The sequence below is a fragment of the Heteronotia binoei genome, chromosome 15 (genome assembly GCF_032191835.1).
Source record: "Heteronotia binoei isolate CCM8104 ecotype False Entrance Well chromosome 15, APGP_CSIRO_Hbin_v1, whole genome shotgun sequence".
Lineage (NCBI taxonomy): Eukaryota > Metazoa > Chordata > Lepidosauria > Squamata > Gekkonidae > Heteronotia > Heteronotia binoei.
Window position 1 is genome coordinate 11,250,169 of NC_083237.1, and position 19,872 is coordinate 11,270,040.

Sequence of the window (19,872 nt, forward strand, 5' to 3'; positions counted from 1 at the left end):
AAACTCAAGTCATGAGCAGAGTTTAGGACTGCAGTATTGCAGCTTTAACACTCTGCACCACGGGATGAAGAATGGCATAAATGAAACAAGCAATAGCCCCTTCCCCTAAATAGCATCTTGAACTTTAACCATCTCTGGATTATCTTGCAGGTCAAACGTCAAAAGTCTCTAGATAGAACAGAAGACATAAATGAATGGAAGTAATGTAATCACATTAGGGGTATCTGGGGGTGGAGTTTTCCCACCAGCCAGCAGGCCAGTGGCAAATTGAAGCTCCCAAAGTGGGAAAACCCCACTGTGCGCTGGAAAAACAACTGGGCTCATTTGGGCTAATCACAACCTCTTAGCCTTACTTACCACACAAGGCTGTTGTGAGGGAGAAATAGAGGAGAGGAAAATGATGTAAACAGCTTTGGTCCCCACTAGATAGACAGGTGCAGTATAAATTAATTAAGTAAGTATGAGCCAGTTTGGTGTAGTGGTTAAGTGTGCGGACTCTTATCTGGGAGAAACAGGTTTGATTCCCCACTCCTCCACTTACAGCTGCTGGAATGGCCTTGGGTTAGCCATAGGTATCGCAGGAGTTGTCCTTAAAAGGGCAGCTGCTGTGAGAGCCCTCTCAGCTCCACCCACCTTACAGGGTGTCTGTTGTGGGGGGAGAAGGTATAGGAGATTATAAGCCGCTCTGAGTCTCTGATTCAGAGAGAAGGGTGGGGTATAAATCTACAGTTGTCGTCGTAGTAAATAAAATCAATAAAAACATGATTGCAAGGAGGAAGACCCATGTAATACCACATATTCTTCAATAGAAGCGAGCAATTTCTTTAAAACATCATTTTAAATTCTAGTTTTTGCAATGCCAGGAAGTCTTCACTAGGCACAAATCCAAATCTTAGAAATACACTGAAAGAACTTTGCCCATGTCTTTATTCTTATTTTAGCTGGTTCTGGCTTCTTTCAGGAAAGCAGAAGAACAGATATTAAGACCCATGAACCTTATTTTTTTTTCCGCCTTATTAGGTCCTGTCTCCTGTTTAACTCAGGTCTAAAAAAAATAATATAGCATTTTGGAGAAAAGATGCAGCCCAGTAACCCAGCACTGGACACCAAGATAGAGAAGATCTCCACGGCCACCATGGATTTCCCTTTGCTGCTCAGATAGGTTGGAACAAAAGAGACCCAAACACTGCAAAAGATCAGCATGCTGAACGTGATGAACTTGGCTTCATTAAAACTATCCGGCAACTTCCTGGCTAGGAAAGCCACAGTCAAGCTGATGAGGGACAGAAACCCCATGTAGCCCAGAGCAATATAAAACATTGTGACAGATCCTTCATTGCATTTTACTATGATCTCTTCAGTCAGTGAGTGGGTGTCAAAATCTGGGAATGGTGGTGAGGTTCCCAACCATACCAAAGAAATGGCTGCTTGAATGAGGAAGCAGGAAAAGACAACTGAGTTGGTCAGTCTTTTCCCCACCCACTTTCTCATGTTGGACCCTGGTTTGGTGGCCATGAATGCTACAACCACAGTGATGGTTTTGGCCAACACACAAGAAACAGCTACTGAGAAGATGATGCTGAAAGCAGATTGACGGAGGAAGCAGGTGACCTTTGTTGGTTGGCCAAGGAATAACAAAGCAGAGAGGAAGCAGAACAAAAGAGCAATCAGAAGTATGTAGGTGATATCTCGGTTGTTGGCTTTTACAATGGGGGTATTTTTATGCTTAATGAAAATTCCTAAAATAATTATTGTGACAAACATTAAAGAAACTGCTGCAGAAGCCAAACTTATTCCTAAGGGTTCCTCAAAAGAGAGGAAAGTTATTGTTTTGGGAAGGCAGCCATCTTTGCCCTTGGTTGGATATTGATCACTTTGGCATTTGATGCAATCATCCATATCTGGAAAAGAAAGATGAAGAAGGGCTGTCACAGTAGCTACTGACATGAGAACATAGGTTTCATAACCATATTTCATATGAGAGCAAAGTAGAAAATATTATTCAAGTTGAATTTCTACTGCTGGTGCTTATTTTTTGCTGTAGTCCAAACCACTAGTTTAATACCTAGATCTGCTTAGGAGGAGAGTAGATCTTTGCTTTATCAGATAATATAGGATATATATTTTATTTACTTTCAACAATGGAGGCAATAAGGGTGTTTTTTTTGTAAATGAACAAATAAGGTGAGTATTGCAACCTGAGAATTCTCCCACACTTCAATTGTGAATGGAACAATACTTTACTCACCCTCCTTCAATTCCCCTTTTTTCCCTTACTTAAAGGTAAATCAGAATTTATAATTCACTGATGCTCCCTTCCATCTCATAGAGCCTAATCTGCCCATTTTATTTACTTAGGGAATGAGATAACAGTGGATTGGAAATTGTGTAAAAATGGAGGGGAGGAAAAAATGATGAGAAGCAGATTTAAAGGCAGGGCAGAGTTCAGGGTGGAGTTCCGTTTTGTGACCACTTTGTCACACTGATGGCAGCGCAGAATAAGATCTTTTGTGCCATCAGTAAATCTCATCCAGCTTTTAAGAAGTCCTAAATACAAAATAATAATAATAATAATAATAATAATAATAATAATAATAATAATAATAATAATAATAATTAGTGATTTATGGACCACAATACTTTTAAAAATAAAGCCACTTTTAAATTTCACAAATACCTTTAACACAAAGCAATAACCATAAAAATGTTGTATAACCATTTTCAACAGAGTCCATTCTTGTATTCTAATATAGCATTTTCTACAGAGTACATTCTATATGGGTAATTAGTTGTGGACTCATTTCATGTTTCCTCTTCCTCTCCCCCCACCCCCTTTTCTTTCTATTTCTTTTTGTTCTATTTTTTCATGGAGTCAACCCCATGCTCTGTATGCATCCGAAGCATTTTACGAATAGCATTCTTTATCATTCCAATATATAAACACTCTTTTATTTTATGGCGCCATAAAATAAAAAGAGTGTTTATTTTCTGGAATGATAAAGAATGCTAGAGAAATAAAATGGAAAAGGGAAAGGAAAGGGGGGGTATTTTTTTCCATGCAAACTGGTTTCTTTATTATTATCAAATCTGGATTACATGTGAAATGATAGGTTGCCTTTGGAAGAGTGTTAGATTAAAAATAATTGAGCTAACGTTACATACAGGACAGCACATAAGTAAAATGGTAACCTTGACCTGTCAAGCATGCTATTTCTAAATGCTGCTTTTATTTGTACCTAGTAAACATGCCAGATTTACAGCAGAGTATCACCTTTGTCTTTTCCCCTTTCTTCTTCTTCCCCTTTTTCTCTTCCCACCGCTTTTGGATGCATAATGCATAATAAATCCATCTGGACCCAGGATGTTTAGTGTAACCTTGTATTAACGGTGTAGAATGCCTCTCCCCCAGATTCACACAGCCATGCCTTATCAGCTCGCAGAGAATGTGTGAGAAATGGAGATGTTGTCATTAGCTAACATCTCATTAGCTAACATTCCATAGGCATAAAGGAGATACTAAAAAGTAGTACACACTTTACAACTAAAAGGTAGTAGATCACCACAGTGATCATTTTAGCCAAGACGGAGGAAACAGCCACTGAGAAAATAATGCCAAAAGCAGTTTGTCGTAGGAGACAGGTCACCATTTTAGGTCGGCCAATGAATAATAAGGCACAAAGGAAGCAGAGAAGGAGTGAGATGAGAAGAGTGTAAGTGAGATTTCTGTTGTTGGCTTTGACAATGGCAGTATCATGGTGCTTTGCAAACAGTCCTAGGATGAGGAGTGTGATGAGTGAAAAAGAAAGAGTACTAAGAGCTAATCCAATTCCCAATGGTTCTTCATAAGACAAGAAACTGACCACCTTGGGAATGCAGGCATTCTGGTTCTTATTTGGATACTGTTCACTGGGGCATGTAAAACAGTCACTCATGTCATAAAAAGAACATTTGCCACATCAATCACATGACAATCCAATGCAATAACTGGCTTTCATAGCTTCTTTTAGCGTCATTCCTGTTATTATACATATGTGCAATGAACCTAGTTCACAAACAGCTGTATGTGAGAAGCCAGTACTACAAGTGCCTATTGGATTCCTTTTAATGTTCTTCCCTTAGAGGGTAGGTACAATAAAGTATCATATGTTTGCAGAAAATGCAGTTCTTTGTATGTCAGATTGAAACCATTGAAAACATGGTTCTAGAGTGTCCTATATTTAATAAGTTGAGTGCAATTTTAACAATCCTTTTATTTAAAAATGTGGAATTGTTTAATATGAGAGCTCAGTGACATGGCTATTATCAGATACAAATGATTTTGTAACTCTTTTACTGGCAGAAGTTATAGAAGCAATAATAAAAAGCAGGGAAATAATACTAAGGTCTTTTATTTTGATTGTGTTCTAATTTTTGCTTAAGGTGATAGCTGCATGAGGAGTACTAGATGCTAGATACATAGAGAGATATTAGACTGGTAGACAGACAGACAGATGTAGATGATAGATGATTTTAGATTGAGCGAGAATGATAGAATGACATAAACACAGAGAGAGAAATGATAGATGGATGACATAGATGAGACACACAGACAGACAGATAGATATTTGACTCATCATTGGATATAAAGTTTTACAATATGAGTCTGAAGATGAGGATGTCTAGGATCATGCATCCAGTCTCTTGTGTCTCTAGTGGAGAGAATGCTTGATGTCACCACTCTGTCCCAAATAACTAAATGATAATGAGGAAGACATCCCCTATACACCAATTTAAATGCTAATCTTGCATGTCTGTTGCTTTGTACTGCAGCCAGCCTGTCTGATCAGCTTGCACAGAACTCTCACCATTCTTGTCTGATATCTTCCCTTCTGGGCATCGAATGCAATCATAGCAACAGAAAGGCTTCCCCTCCTTCCTTCTTTTGCTGTTTCCAGGATGACAGTTGTCATTACACAGAGAAAGGGGCTGGACCTAACCCACCAATCAAGGAAGAGGAGTGTCAATGTTCAGAACTTGTTTGGATAAGAACAAAAGCTGGTGTTCAGTGAGCTGCTATTTAGCAGGACGAACAGTTAAATTGTGGAAATTGCTGCTGCCACATGATATGGTAATGGTCACCAACCTGTAAGGCTTAAAAAGGGAGAGTGGACAAATTCATGGAGGATGGGACTATCCATGGTTGTAATCACAATGGCTACTAGCCACGAGCAATCCTCTCTCTAACCTGTGCAGTCTTATGAGCAAAAATTCTACTCTGTGAACAACTGGCATTAAAGTTGTGAGTGATCAGTTCGGCTGCTGCACAAATTAGTTTGCTTTGGGGCCATCCCCTCTGTGTGAAGACAAAGATTTGTGAGCCAGAGACTAAAAATCTGTGGGTTAGCTCACACTAACTCAGCTTAGAGGGAACACTGGCCATGAGAAATACCTACTCTCTCCAGTGCCAGAGGCAGTGTGTCTCTTTATATCAACTGCTGGGGTCCATGCGAAGAAGGATGCTGTTGCAGTTGTCCTGCTTGTGCACTTTCTAAAGGCAGCTCCAGTCAAAGACTGGGGGGCATGAGTACAGCGAAAAAGAGGAGGGGAACCCAGTTACACCCATAACAAGCTGTTTGGCTACTATGTGAACAGAATGCTGGTCTTGATGAACCTTTCATCCAGCATGGCTCTTCTTATGTTCCTAGAGACAACCCACTTGAATCATTGATAACGGTCTGAAGCAAAGATGCTGCTGCCTTTAAAATACTGATGAGGATACTCCGGAGGGCTGAAGATACTGGATGTTAACAGTAGCACCAAACTGTTTTAATATGTTTTAATTATCTATATTATTCAATGTTTTAATGGTATAGTTAGTATTGTAAATTTCTATTGATGTGAGGCGCCCTGAGCCTGCTTCGGCAGGGAGGGCGGGTTATAAATCCAATAAAATAAATAATAATAAATGAAATAATGTAGCATGCAGTGTCTTACACAAAGGATGACATGAGAGATTAACTATCTATGTTCTATAAAGAATAATTTTGATGATAAATGTGATACCTGAGAACAACTAAATATTTATAATACTATCCTTTGAAGAGTTACTCTACCCTGTAAAATTCAATGCATCCACACTGGAGTAACTCTTCATATAATTGTTCTCTTTCATTGATCTGCATGGCTCCATCCCGCTGTTCCTTCCCAATATCTCTTATTAAAACGGAACGTTCCCAAAATTCAAGTCCTACCTGGTTGAACCAGCGGTGCCACACAATGGCATCCTTATTCATGATGGCTCCTTGGCCCAGAGGCGCCTGGGGATCCACCCTTCCCACTTTAGTTTGAATGACAGATTTGTTTGGGAAAGTGACATAATTGATGACATCAAATTCTGCAACTATTTCCCCATTCTCATTAAAGGAAACTTTGTCACCAGCACTGTTGTTAAAGGACAGACCTTTCAGAAAGTGGTGGAGCTAGACAGAAAAGTAGACAAATAAATAGGCAATTGAATGTCCCAGATAGGCAGACACATTAAAACAGGGGTGTCGAACTCATTTGTTTTGAGGGCTGGATTTGACATAAATGAGACCTTGTCGGACCAGGCCTTGTGTATCATATAATGTAATGCCAGATAGTGGACATATAAACTTTTAAAAGAGCACAGACAAAGAAAGGTTTTTTTACTTAAAATAAAATATGCTTAAAATATTAGCATGCTTGCAATATCTTATTTTACAGTCTCTGATAAATGTCACCTCTTGCTATGAATTATTGCATCAAAAACTGCAGACAATGTCTGTGCTGTACCAGTCTTGGATATGTGCTGTTCGGGTGTGCACATCTGTAAGTTGCAAACCTACTTTTGATTCATTGACATTCATTACAGACATCTCATGGTCAGTGCTTTGAGCCTAAGACCCAGAGGAACATGAAGCAGCTGGGCATTGCGAGCTTTTGTATAGAAATTGCTTCAAGACTCCCAATCAAAGGAAAATGTGAAAGAAAAAATAAGAAAATTTGCAGGGTAAACCTGGGGTGGAACACACTCTCAGCCTAATGCTGATATTTCTCTTCTAAATAGTTCACATGCTTTCCTATTGAGAAAGACTAAAGGGCATGAGTACAGTGAAAAAGAGGAGGGGAACCCAGTAACACCCATAACAAGCCCAGCAAAACTTTCTCTCTCTCTCTCTGTAGCAAAGCAAAAAGCTCATACCTTCACTAGTCTTAAAAGCACTCTTTGTAGCTCTCCTGATGGTGGGGACTGCAAAGGAAGCTCTGGCTCTATCTTTCCTTCCCCAGGGCATGAGGAGGGGAAGGAGCCTCAGTCATTCATTAGAAGGAAGAGAGGCTTGTCTCAGTAGCTCTGCAGGGTGATTAATTGAGCCTGGCAAACTTAATCACCTAACAGAGCTATAGAGCCAAGCTCCCTCATAGGCTGAGGCTGCTCCTCCCTCCTCTCTTTGGGAAAAAGAAGGGGGGAGAGGGAAGGCTGCTTTGCTGCTGTGGCTTATACGAGGAGAAACACAAAATGGCAACTGAAAAAAGCAGGCAAGGGAGAATGAAGCAGATGACAGCCAGTTGCTGGAGGGCCTGATTAGAGCCCTCTGCAGACCTGATCCGGCCTGAGGCCGTATGTTTGACGCCCCTGCATTAAAATAAAGAGCTTCCAGTTTCCTGCTAATGGAGATGGCTGCTTGTTTTCAGCTCTTTTTGAGATTTTATCCTTTTATCTCTTTACCCAATTTTCCATTTTTTTTCTTGAATGAGATGGTGGGAGGTTCTGAAGTTTAAATATCTGCTTTGGTATATTTTAGGTTAGGCAGCAGTAAACACGAGTCCTTGGAATTTGAAAACTACCTCATGGCCTCTAGCAAGTGACCAAGAGATCTCAAAGAGCCTGGCTTATTGCCAGAGTGTAAGAAGACTAAAATAGATTTTTTTTTTTGCTCCAAAGAGAAAGCTTGACAGACATGATATGGAATACACCATTGAAAAGGCAAATTGCTTCCGTCCCCTTCTGGAACTGTCTGAATTATCAGAGGAAAAGGAGATTACCTCCTCAGATAGAAAGCAAGGTTGTAGCCGGCCTGGGGCAGCTCTTGCAGACAGAGAGGCAGCAGCTGAGCCTGCAAACTGAAAGGGAAGTTCTGATACAAAACGAGCTGTAACCAATTTGACCTAATTGCAAGAACTGTTGAGTGCATTATTAAGGGCATTGACAACATTAAACTCAACTTAAATCTCTCACCGCAGCCATTGCAGGGCTGACCTCCACAGTTAATAAATATCAATAATTCTCTGTTAGAGCATCAACAACTCAAAATACCTTCAATCAATAGAGGGTTGGGGAAGCTAAATTTCAGACTGGAAGCATCCAAGGGACTGTTGGAAAATATGACAACTGTGAGAACCAACAGCCTCTGAATCTCCAGCCGTATAAAATCTGTATGACTATTTACAAGGCATTGTTGCCAATTTGGGAGAATAAATTCCAGGCCGAGAGATGTCTCAGTGAACTACTTGGGATCAATCCATCTGCAAGTGTTTTTATAGCAGTGGATCATGCATATTGATTGGGTATTGATATAGCTTTTGTTCTTATTGATCCAGGGGTGGTGTCAATGTCTAATCAATATGTATGGCTTAGCATTGCTGGAATGAAGGGAAGTAACAGTGCTTTTAGAAAATAGTTTTTAGTGGCAGTTTTAAGCAAAGGAGAAGTCAGCTTGCTGAGGCCTCAGGAAACCAGGGAGGTGACGAAAGGTTAGTGACCTTTCAAGAAAAGCACAGAACAGCTGGAGCCCCAGCAGCGAGCTTAAGGAAGAACTTCCTCTTTCTGCAGGTAGAACATATATGCAAGATAATAGCAATTTAGCAATAAGGAATGTGTGTGATAATATTCTTAATAAGGAAACAGGGTGCAGCTGGCAGGGGAAGGGCCATAGAAGGACGAACCTAGGAAGAAGAACCAACAGACTAGTACATCACATAAATTGTGGTCGATGCATGTTGTTGTCAGTGTCCCAGGGACCTGGGAAGCTGAGACTGTTTTAGATAGTGAGTGGGTGGAGGCACCCTATAAAGGATGGCAGGTAACTACGGTCATTGCTCAGAGTTTCTCTGAAGCCCGTGTATAGAGCGCTTATGCACGTTAAATAAAGACGCTGTTTTCCTGACCTTGCCTCAGACCTCGTTTGTGAGTATGATTTACTATTGATTGGACGGCACAGGACTTTCCCTGCTACATTTTAATAGCAGTTGAGCTTCTTGGCATTGGAATCAAGTAAGGAAAGTCTTATTCTCTTCCTCTAAACGCTCCTCATTGCTTCATAGGCAAAAATCAAGAATATAAGAGGTGTTTTTACAGCATGGGTTTTTTAAAGATATTACAGTGCAAGAACTTTACCCCAGGAGGGGAAACTGCCAAACAGCAGAGACAACAATGAAAAAAACCTCTGCTCCCCCAAACAAAGACTTGATTAATTAGACAGAGCCTACAGCAATCTCAAAGCTGAACTTTCCACATCTGAATTTTAGAAGGGACCATATAGAACAACATTCTGCCAACCTAACACAAAATTACTTAGAAAACTCTATAGAGACTGAACTTTTGCACTCCTTTAGAAACCTACCAACATGAACAGCAAGCAATCATTGAAAGGATGGACTATATGAAACAAAATTACAGGCATCTAAAAAATCCAAGATAGCTACCTGCTGTTGGACTTCTGTGGAGGAATTGCCCATGGAAGTGGCCTTCTCCAATTTAGAGAAGTACAAAACAGTGGATCCTGATGACTGCGAGCTACCACAACAGGACAAGAATTCAATCAGCAACCAAACACTAAGAGGGAACCCAAAATGGCTGCATTTTCTATGACTCAAATGGGGACTTGAAGAAAATCAATAAGGGCACTTGACAATTAAATGTTTTAGCTTGGAATGCTGGAGGGTAGGGGAACAAACTTTATGACTCTGACTTCTTAACTTTCCTATGCAATTTTGACATTAAAATAAAGGGGGGGGGATTTGTTTGCGCTCAAAATGCATGGAAATAATAAGGCTATAGCTGATTTCTGTGCCACTGGCAGAATCCTATGCTTTCTTACCACTTAGTATTATACCTTCCTTGGTCTTTCAGTCAAAATTCTTATTTTGTGAAGCATGGGAGAGAAACTCTGATCATATTTCAGTGTTGCTCCTGAGTTTAATAAGATTTGCATGGCACTGGGTTAGATCCAGTTATAATTTCTGATGGTGAAAAAGAGAAAAAGGGTCTCCTTTGCCCACTCAAAAAGATAGTGCTAGAGTTCATAGAACATATATAAACCAAAGCTATGTAGAGCAGGAGCTATTGTAAGAACTGAGTGAGAAAGAACAAAACAGTTTGCTGGATCCAACTTATACAGTGTCCACAGGAAAGATATGAAGATATGAAAAGTTTCAATGCATTGTCATTCTTAGATTGCATTAGGTTTCTATGAAGCATTAGCACAAGAAACTCTTGATTCACCTTTACCCAGTTTCCTCACTGAAATCTGAACATTTGATTCTTTTCCTCCTTGGGGAAATCTGTATCAAATCAGTTCCTTTTTGATTAAAACAGAACTGCCAAGATATGAAGTGCAGGAATGGAGGTTCTGAAAATTTCATAATCTCATCTGCAGATACTCCTATGTGACGATCTCTTCCCAAAGCCTCCTATCGTCCTGCTATATATAGCATCATCCTATGGTGTTCAGGAAGGTGAGAAAACTGTAACTCCACCACATTTTGAAACCTGGACAAAAGAACTACTGGAACTGGCAGTGAAGGAAAGAAATAGCAAACATGACCTATAATGGGAGTTGGACTGTAATTTTAGAGCATTATGAAAATGCATGTAAAACTTCTTTTATCTGGAATAGTTTCACTTCCCTACTTTTTCCATTTTTTCCACATTCAACTTTATTCTTCTCTCCTCCCATCTTCCTCCTGTTTTTTGTCTCTAGAGAAGCTGATTTATGGAAGGAAACAGTTTCTTCGATAGAATAAAGTAGGAGTCAAGGGCACCTTTAAGACCAACAAAGTTTTATTCAGAACATAAGCTTTTGTGTATATAAAACTTGGTTGGTCTTAAAGGTGCCCTTGACTCCTACTTTGTTCTACTGCTTCAGACCAACAGGGCTGTCCACTAGGTTCTTTGATAATAAACACGGAATATTATAGTGTATGTTAAAGCCAATGTACTTTACTGTAAAAACAAACCCTGCAAGGAATGATTTACAAAAATAGGAACAAACTACTGCCATGTAGTATAACAGAAAATTATGAAGAGAGATCAAAATGAAATAAAAAAGAAGGCAATCTTAAATAGTAAAGTAAAATTAGAGTTAGGGTTTTTAGAATTTTTCGGGCTCAAGTGCCGTGTTCTACTGGAGAAAGTTTTTCTTCCAGACGTTTCGTTCTCAGCTGCGGAGAAGATCCTCAGTGGCGTTGCAGCCAGAACAGGCGCTCTGACCTTCTTGGCTGCTGTGCATTGAGTGAGGCCAGGGCTGCTGGAGAGCTGCTATTTCTAGGCTGGAGGTGGTGTGTTGAGAGGGCAATTGGTTGGTGGATGTGCCCATTGTTTGGTGGGGCTTCCTGGAATGGAAGTGATAAGGAAACTGACTGTTGAATGTGACCATTCTTCTGTGTTAATTGCTGGGAGGGTTGGAAGGGGTGTGAAGATAAGGAAGATGGTTGTTGACTGTGCTGATTGTTCTGTGGAATATGCTGGTTGTTCTGTGACCTTCTGCAATTTATAGTCTGTAGGGCGTTTTGCAGAGCTGGAAACCAAGATTGGTGGATGGAAATGCCTTCTTCCTTTCTGTTAAAGTTGTGTTGGTGTTTGTAAATCTCAATAGTTTCTCTGTTCAGGCGGGTATGATAATGTGAGACCGTAGAAAGGACTTCAGTTCTTTCAAAGTGGATTACGTGGTCTCCTTCTTGAAGTGCATGATCAGCTACAGCTGATTTTTCTGGCTGAAAAAAGCGACAGTGTCTCTTGTGTTCGGTGAGGCGGGTGTTGATACTGCGTTGGGTAGTGCCAATGTAGACTGCACCATAGGAGCAGGGTATTTTGTAGACTCCAGGGGTTGAAAGTGGATCTCTCATATCTTTGGCTGAGCGCAGCATGTGGAGGATCTGTTGTGTGGGCTTGAAGACTGTGTCAACATTGTGGCCTTTGAGAATTTTGCCAATGCGGTCAGTGACAGATTTTATGTAGGGAAGGAAGGCTGTACCTACATTTGTGAGTGGCTCGGGATTTGGTGTGGATGGTCTCCTGGGATGGAGGGCTCTTCTAATTTCTTGCTGGGAGTATCCATTGGCCTGCAGTGACTGGTTGAGGTGGTGTAGTTCCTGCTGGAGTTGGCTTGGTTCACAGATGCCTGATGCTCGGTGGATGAGGGTTTTTACAACTGTGCGTTTTTGGCGAGGATGATGATTGGAATTCTTATTTAGATAGCGGTCGGTGTGTGTGGGTTTCCTGAATACAATGTGGCCCAGTTTTCCGTCATCTTTCTGGGAGATGAGGACGTCAAGAAAGGCAAGTTGACCATTGTTTTCTTTCTCCACGGTGAAATGGATACGAGGATGGACTGAATTCAGATGAAGGAGAAAGTTGTTCAAAGCAGCCTCTCCATGACTCCAGATGGCAAAGACATCATCCACATATCGGAGCCAGCAACGTGGTTTAAGGAGGACAGATCTTAGTGCTATATCTTCAAAGGTTTCCATGTAAATGTTAGCGATGACAGGGCTAAGGGGGCTTCCCATGGCAACGCCATCAATCTGTTCATAAAAGATATTTTTCCATTGGAAGTAGGTAGTGGTGAGCACGTGGTGGAATAGGGAAGTGATGTCATCAGGAAAGATGTGTTGTAGTTGAACAAGGGTTTCTTTGATGGGAAGCATTTCCATCCACCAATCTTGATTTCCAGCTATACAAAACACCCTAAAGACTATAAATTGCAGAAGGTCACAGAACAACCAGCATATTCCACAGAACAATCAGCACAGTCAACAACCATCTTCATTATCTTCACACCCCTTCCAACCGTCCCAGCAATTAACACAGAACAATGGTTACATTCAACAGCCAGTTTCCTTATCACTTCCCTTCCAGGAAGCCCCACCAAACAATGGGCACATCCACAAACCAATTGCCCTCTCAACACACCCCCTCCAGCCTAGAAATAGCAGCTCTCCAGCAGCCCTGGCCTCACTCAATGCACAGCAGCCAAGAAGGTCAGAGCGCCTGCTCTGGCTGCAACGCTACTGAGGATGTTCTTCGAAGCTGAGAATGAAATATCTGGAAGAAAAACTTTCTCCAGTAGAACACGGCACTTGAGCCCGAAAGATTCTACAAACCCTACTGATGTTGCCAGCCATGAAAACCTAAAATCTTTGATAAAATTTGAGTGATCAGTGACTATATGTAAAAAAGGGAATTTTGGAAAAAAGATTTCCATTCCCCATAACGCTTAATTCTGTACCTATGTTGTGGTCTAATATGCTTATTTTACTGTAGATGCAGAGATACTGTAAATATTACGGCTTTCATTGAATTACTGGTAATTTGAAAACTAGCCTGAGAAATATTATCAACATAAGTGCTAAATATATGCTACTGGTCATGGGCAGATCGGCAGAAACTGACTTTAAGTTATATTGCTTTGTTGTTGGGTTATCAATCATCCCCTACTTTGTAGGAGAAAAGAGCTAAAGTGATTGGTTTCACAGTCTAACAAGAAAGACTGCCAAGGTGGGCCAACAAGAAACCACTCTTGGTCTTCCCAGTGACATGCAGCCCATCCCATCTGCAGACTGGAGGAGAACACAGGTAGAGGCTTAATACTTCCTCCTGCATCATGCAAATGAGAAAAAAAGAAGGATATGTGCTATCAAAGCATCACTTGTCACTGGTAGGCAACCATTGATTCTTGCAGGTCTCTCAGATGATCTGTTCTGTTTAAGAGCACAACATCCATGGGGATATTTAACGTGCATAAGTCTACTCAACTGAAACTAATGATGGGGTAATCCATTTTTGGATGAGAAAAATGGTGGTAAACCTATGCAACACTGGGAAAGACAAGGAAAGAGAAGAAGACTGCAGACTGCAGATTTATACCCCGCCCTTCAACTTGAATCTGAGACACAGAGCAGCTTACAATCTCCTATTCTTCTCCGTCCACAACAGAACCCCCCCCCCGTGAGGTGGGTGGGGCTGAGAGGGTTCTCATAGCAGCTGCCCTTTCAAGGACAACATCTGCCAGAGCTATGGCTAACCCAAGGCCATTACAGCATGTGTAAGTGGAGGAATGGGAAATCAAACCTGGTTCTCCCAGATAAGAGTCCGTACACTTAACCACTACACCAAACTGGAAAAATAAGGTGCAGTGGGAAAATATATTATGTTTATATTTGTAGATCCCCACACAGCTCCTCTCTATTGATTTGACAAAGCTCCAGGCTCCTGCCATAGAGATTCCCTTGGCCTTTCCCAAAGCCCCTTTAAGCAGATCCCCAGTTTCTGGATTCTGCCAGCCCCTCCGTGCTATTTAACCAAGTGCTTAGTGTAATTCTTTCTCTCTGATGCCCAAGCTTACTCCTTGGACCATCTTTCCTTCTCTTCTCCAGCCTTTCTTCCCATGTTCTTCACACACACACACACACACACACACACACACATCCATGTATCTGTTCCAGGGATCAACTGATCTTCTAATTATCAAAGAGTCTACATTTTTAGTCGTGACTAGTCAATTTCAATCCATTCATTTCTAGTTAATACAATTTTACTTTTTGGTCTCACTTTATTATGGGGAAAATACAATCTGCCAAGAATTCAGGCTTAGGTCCCAGGAGGCCCAGAGTTCAGGGTGCATAAGTGAATTGCCATACATGTTCACTTCCCCGGGAACACTGGGTGACACCTTCATAGATTACCCAAAATAACACTTCAGAATTATTGTTGCATGTGTCTAGAATCCAAAATCATGGTGGGGCAGGTCTGTATGTGCCAAGGCCACACACGCATATTCTCCTCAGGCAATTAATAGGCAAATACACAGATAGATAATCAGCACACTCATAAGAGAAACCTGTTCCCATAAAAACGGGTATCTGGGATAAAACCATGGAAAAACCAACAGCAATAGATTAAAAAGTACCTATATATGAGCGGCTCTAACAGTGCTAAATTAACTAACCCACACATTACAGCATTGTTGTCATTACCTGCCAAGGTTGAAGACTCTGAAGCTTCTTTGCCTTTCCTTCTCTGTTAGACATAGACAAAGACATAGCATGTAACGCATGGGCCACAACATAGACAGCATTGTAGATGCTGTAGCTGTAGCCTGTCATACTCATTTCCAAATAAGGCAGAGGAAGATTTTCCAGCCTCTCCTCTCCAGTGCAGTTACCTGTGTACTTAAATTCCCCGTTACCTATAAGAGAAGAATTTGGGAGCAGACATCCAAACGCCAGGGCCCAGAAATCCCTGATGAAACCATCTTCCGTACTGTCCGAAAGCCTTCTGCTCTGAAGAAATTGTTGGAAACCTTGGATTTCATTGGAGTGAAAGGCAAGTGATAATGTACCATGGAAGAATTCTATATTCCATTCTGTTTCGGTTGGATAGGATTTAATTTCCATGTGGCCAGTAATAACCCAAACTTCTCCTTTTGGCTTTTGTAGCATATCTTTAAATGCTGGTCTACTTAGCAGACGCCTGAAAAGAATCATGGACTGAGCATCTCCATATAAGATCACAACATTGGCTTTGCTGTTCATGAGTGTTTTATATACCTCTTCTGACCATTTATCATAATTTTTGAACTGATTATCCATCCCTAAAGTGTAGATTGTTTCTACAAATGCAAAACAGATGCCATTTTTGGAAAATTCAGGAAACATGTTCTGTATGAACCATCCTAAATTCACACCAGTTCCACCAAGGAATCCTACCCATTTCCAGTTGAAATGGAGAAGCAATTGCAGAACCCCCTTGGACTGGAGAGCTTCATTTGGGACCATTTGGTATAACGACAGGATCTGGGTAATTTCTGTCATCAGTGGAGCTGGCCCATAAGAGAACTAAGAAAAAAAATGAGTTGTGTGGACTGTAATAATTCCACAAGCACACAATGCCAAAAGGATTGAAATTTTTTGGGACAAAAGCAGGGCGTTTTCTAGCCTCTGCTTGAAAAAAAATTAAAACCCCACAAACAACAGAGGAAAGTGAAACGCAACTATAGCACAGGCTTTTTTGGCCCTATGAGACCATGGGAAAAGAACTAAACAGTTCAGTAAGGAAACATCACCAAATTCATAATTTGCCATAACAGGAACAGAAATATTTTCAGAATGAAATATGGAGATGTGGAGATATGTAGGTCTTTGAATTTTTTTCTTTTCAAAAGAAAAGAACAGCAATAATTGTTCCTTGGGGTTAAATCAAAGTTTTCTTGAGATTCTGCTGTGGCTATTAAGTCCTATATTTCTACAGCAAATTTCTATGTGTTCATAGGTTGTAATATACAATATTGTCCTGTGAAGTATGATTCAATGATTCTGAAGTCCTTTGCTGTAGATACCATAATGATTGGTCCATTCTGGGATCAAAAGACCTTCAGAATAACACCAATATGGTGGCATTTGCAAATTCACAAATGTCCCAACCAACATGTATGCCAGACAGTAAGTTGCCCTGCCAAGATTCTGTGTTGTGTAAGCAGTAATCGCATTCTACAGTCACTTACATTGTGCCCAATTGTGAAGTAATCACCATGTAACTATACCCAGCTCATTCTATCCACTTCAGTCTCTGTGTTTTGGAATTCTCTCAGTGGATTATTTTCTGATTTGATTTTTTTTCCCATACTGCAGGTAAAAATTAGAGGAAAATTGCTGGCCCTCTGATAGGAATTTCTGACATTGATCAACAGTGGACTAAAGGAGAAGACTCGGAAAACTCCTTCACTTTCTCTAATGGCAAAGCTCATAGCCTATAAGCTGTGATTTAACCACACGGAACTGTAAAGCAGGGTTTTTTCTTTTTAATTATTTCATTTTCTAGACTTTATTTGTTGGATGATACATAAATTCTTTAGATTTTCCTCATGTCTTTATATTCAAAGAAGCCCAACATAAATTTCACTACTGGAAGTGTAATAGCTGGGTCAAAACCATCTAGCAAAAATTGGAACTAACTTGCTGCAGGCATGTCAATATCAGGAACTAGAGGAACAATCAGCTGTGGTCTTAATTGATTATATCTTTTACGAAAGAATAAGGCTTGATCCATAGATAGAACCAGATAGTACCACATCCACACAAATGCTCAGAGTGGTGCTTTTTACAATAGCATCCATTCAAAACAGCAGTGAGTAGTATATTAAATATGGATAAAAAGAAGGATCTTCTATAAACTGGGATGGTTAAGAAACCCATATATGTGGGGTGAACTCAGGAGATGACCAGGTGGAGACTCCGGATGACCACTGAGTGTCTAGATATCTCAGAGGACCAAAACAAAACAAAACAAAACTTATGGGTCACTGGGGCCATTCTGTGATGCCTCTTACAAAAACCAACTTGCCTCCATTGAAGCTTGACAGGGATACTGAATAGAACAATATCATTTAGCAGGCCAACAAAATTATTTCCTCAAAACTTTTAGTTGAGTTGATGTGTGTGTGTTTTTAATGGTGAGTATTGTCTGTGTTTGTGAGAGTGTGTGTGTACCTAGAAGTCATGGTTGACTTCTGGCCACCCCAAGTGGTGCTTGGATGTTCAGAGAGGCGGTTTGCTAGTGCCTGCCTCTGAATTCTGGCTCTGGTATTCCTTGGAGGGTTTCCCATCCAAGTACTTGCGAGGGTTGGCCCCTGCTTTATTTTGAGATTGGGCTTGCCTGGGCATTCCAGGTCAGGGCAATTTTATCAGAGTAGTGAGGAACGCAGCTATGAAGATGTGAAAGGGGATGGAAAAGATTACATTGCAAAAATGAATCTTTAATATGTATTATCAGGATCAAAGTGCTGATACAGATCATGTTCTTTCCCACATATCAGTGTACATGAAGTACAATAAAGTTACAGTCAATGATGGAATTACAGTTGGGTAAAGAAATATAATGAAAATCTATTTTCTGCTTACATTTTCTATCGTCATAAAATGCAAGATCTACCTTTCCACATGAAAGACACTGTTTCCTCTCTTTACAGCACAAAGTCTCAATTGGAAAAGTAAGGAATGTATGAATCCCATTAAAATATCCACACTCCACACATATATCCTACCTGAGGAATTTTGTACATGGCCAAAACACTCGGAATCAGATAGGATTTTGCTGCGGTAAGTCCTTCTATTATCGCATATAAGTTGTCTTTGATGTTGCACTTGTAGTTGGGGGCCAGCCTGTTCCAGGGAGAAAGAAGTTGCAGTGTGGCTTGATAGGTCCACCTTGCATTCATGTAGCTGTCATAGATGCGGAAACCCACGGTGAGATTGGGCAAGAGCCTGGGGTTTTCATTGATCTCCTTTACTGCAAAAACCATGGCCAAAATATGCTGGTAGTTCTGAGTCATTGCACTGTGAAGACATTTGGAATATTTTTTTTTTACTATCTTATTGTGGATTTGGAAAATTATTGCCATTTTGTGTATTCCCCCCCCCCTCCCGACGTTTAAGATAGTTTTGTATAATAGTTTACAAGTCAGTCAACCCCTGAACCAACATGGTTTGCACACGGTAAGATATATTAATGTCTAATAGCAGATTGCTCTTCAGAATGTGATGCTGATTATACTGTATCAAAAAAGTATAAATTTACAATAGGCCAGGGTAAAGACATCAAATGATAAAGCTTGTTCTGTTGAGACAAGACTGCATTTATATCTGGCTATAAGCTGACACTTAACATAAGTAATGAAGAAAAAAATCTAATGAAACTGGTTTGAAAGAACAAGAGCCAAATGACTTTGTTTTCAAATGCAGAAGAAGGCCTTTGGAAATTTGGAGAACAATTGCATGTTAACCCATCTTTGAGCTCTTCCCTTCCGTGAAGTATTGATGCGTTAGACTGACTAGAGACAAGTCTTGATGCTATGAGTATGTCTTGTATGGTTGCTGAGGTTTAATGGAGAATGGGAATTCGAGTAGAAATGAAAATAATCAAACTGAAAATATATCCTGTATGGTGCCTAATAATGTTTTGAACCTTGACTATATATGTATACTTACCAACATTTGTTTCAGGAAGTCACCCCGTTTTATCTTAAGACAATTTCTGCTGGAGAATCAAACATACCCGCTCCTAGTTTGATTCTTCTGGCTCCCACATTTCAAATTCCTTCTGTAATTTTGATTCCCTGCATTAAACATGTCCCCCTGGCACATACAGTGCAAAATAGAATTGCCAAGCCTCAACTGTTGTGAAAGAGCTCTCTCTGCACTTCAGAAGGGACTCAGTTGAAGGGAAATGAGATACTTTAAATTGAAAATCAGTGGCTTTAAGTCAGAATAAATCTGCACATGAACATGAGAAGCCGTGTTGGATCAGGCCAATGGCCCATCCAATCCAACACTCTGTGTCACACAGTGGCCAAAAGAACCCAGGCACCATCAGGAGGTCCACCAGTGGGGCCAGGATACTAGAAGCACAAAGATGCACATTTACGATAGTATAATGAAAACTCCTCCATTCATTGCAGCTGCTTAAGCCTCTCCATATATTGGTTTTCTGCATAATACAATCTAAAAAGAATACAGTATGTGAAAAAGAATAATTTCTTACACCATAGGCTCAGCTTGTGGCCGTGAAGGTTCACTGGTGAAGTTTTTTGGCATGGAGGT

At 40.5% G+C, this 19,872-nt stretch overlaps 1 protein-coding gene across 1 annotated transcript; it reads right to left on the bottom strand.

Annotated features, from left to right (window-relative positions):
• Nucleotides 1-996: 996 nt before the first annotated feature.
• On the bottom strand, nt 997-18,605 carry LOC132583015 (vomeronasal type-2 receptor 26-like). The gene is made up of 4 exons (XM_060254682.1): nt 18,318-18,605; nt 6,231-6,458; nt 4,845-4,971; nt 997-1,901 (listed from the first exon to the last, which is right to left on the bottom strand). Exons 1-4 carry the CDS (start codon nt 18,603-18,605, stop codon nt 997-999), a joined length of 1,548 nt encoding a protein of 515 aa, XP_060110665.1.
• Nucleotides 18,606-19,872: the final 1,267 nt, after the last annotated feature.

Coding starts and splice junctions, on each gene's coding strand:
- LOC132583015 (XM_060254682.1), bottom strand. CDS start 18,605: ATGACTCAGAACTACCAGCATATTTTGGCCATGGTTTTTGCAGTAAAG. Junction 6,459..18,317: donor CCATGTACAAAATTCCTCAG/GTAGGATATATG, acceptor TTTTCTGTCTAG/CTCCACCACTTTCTGAAAGG. Junction 4,972..6,230: donor GGCACCGCTGGTTCAACCAG/GTAGGACTTGAA, acceptor TTGGTGGGTTAG/GTCCAGCCCCTTTCTCTGTG.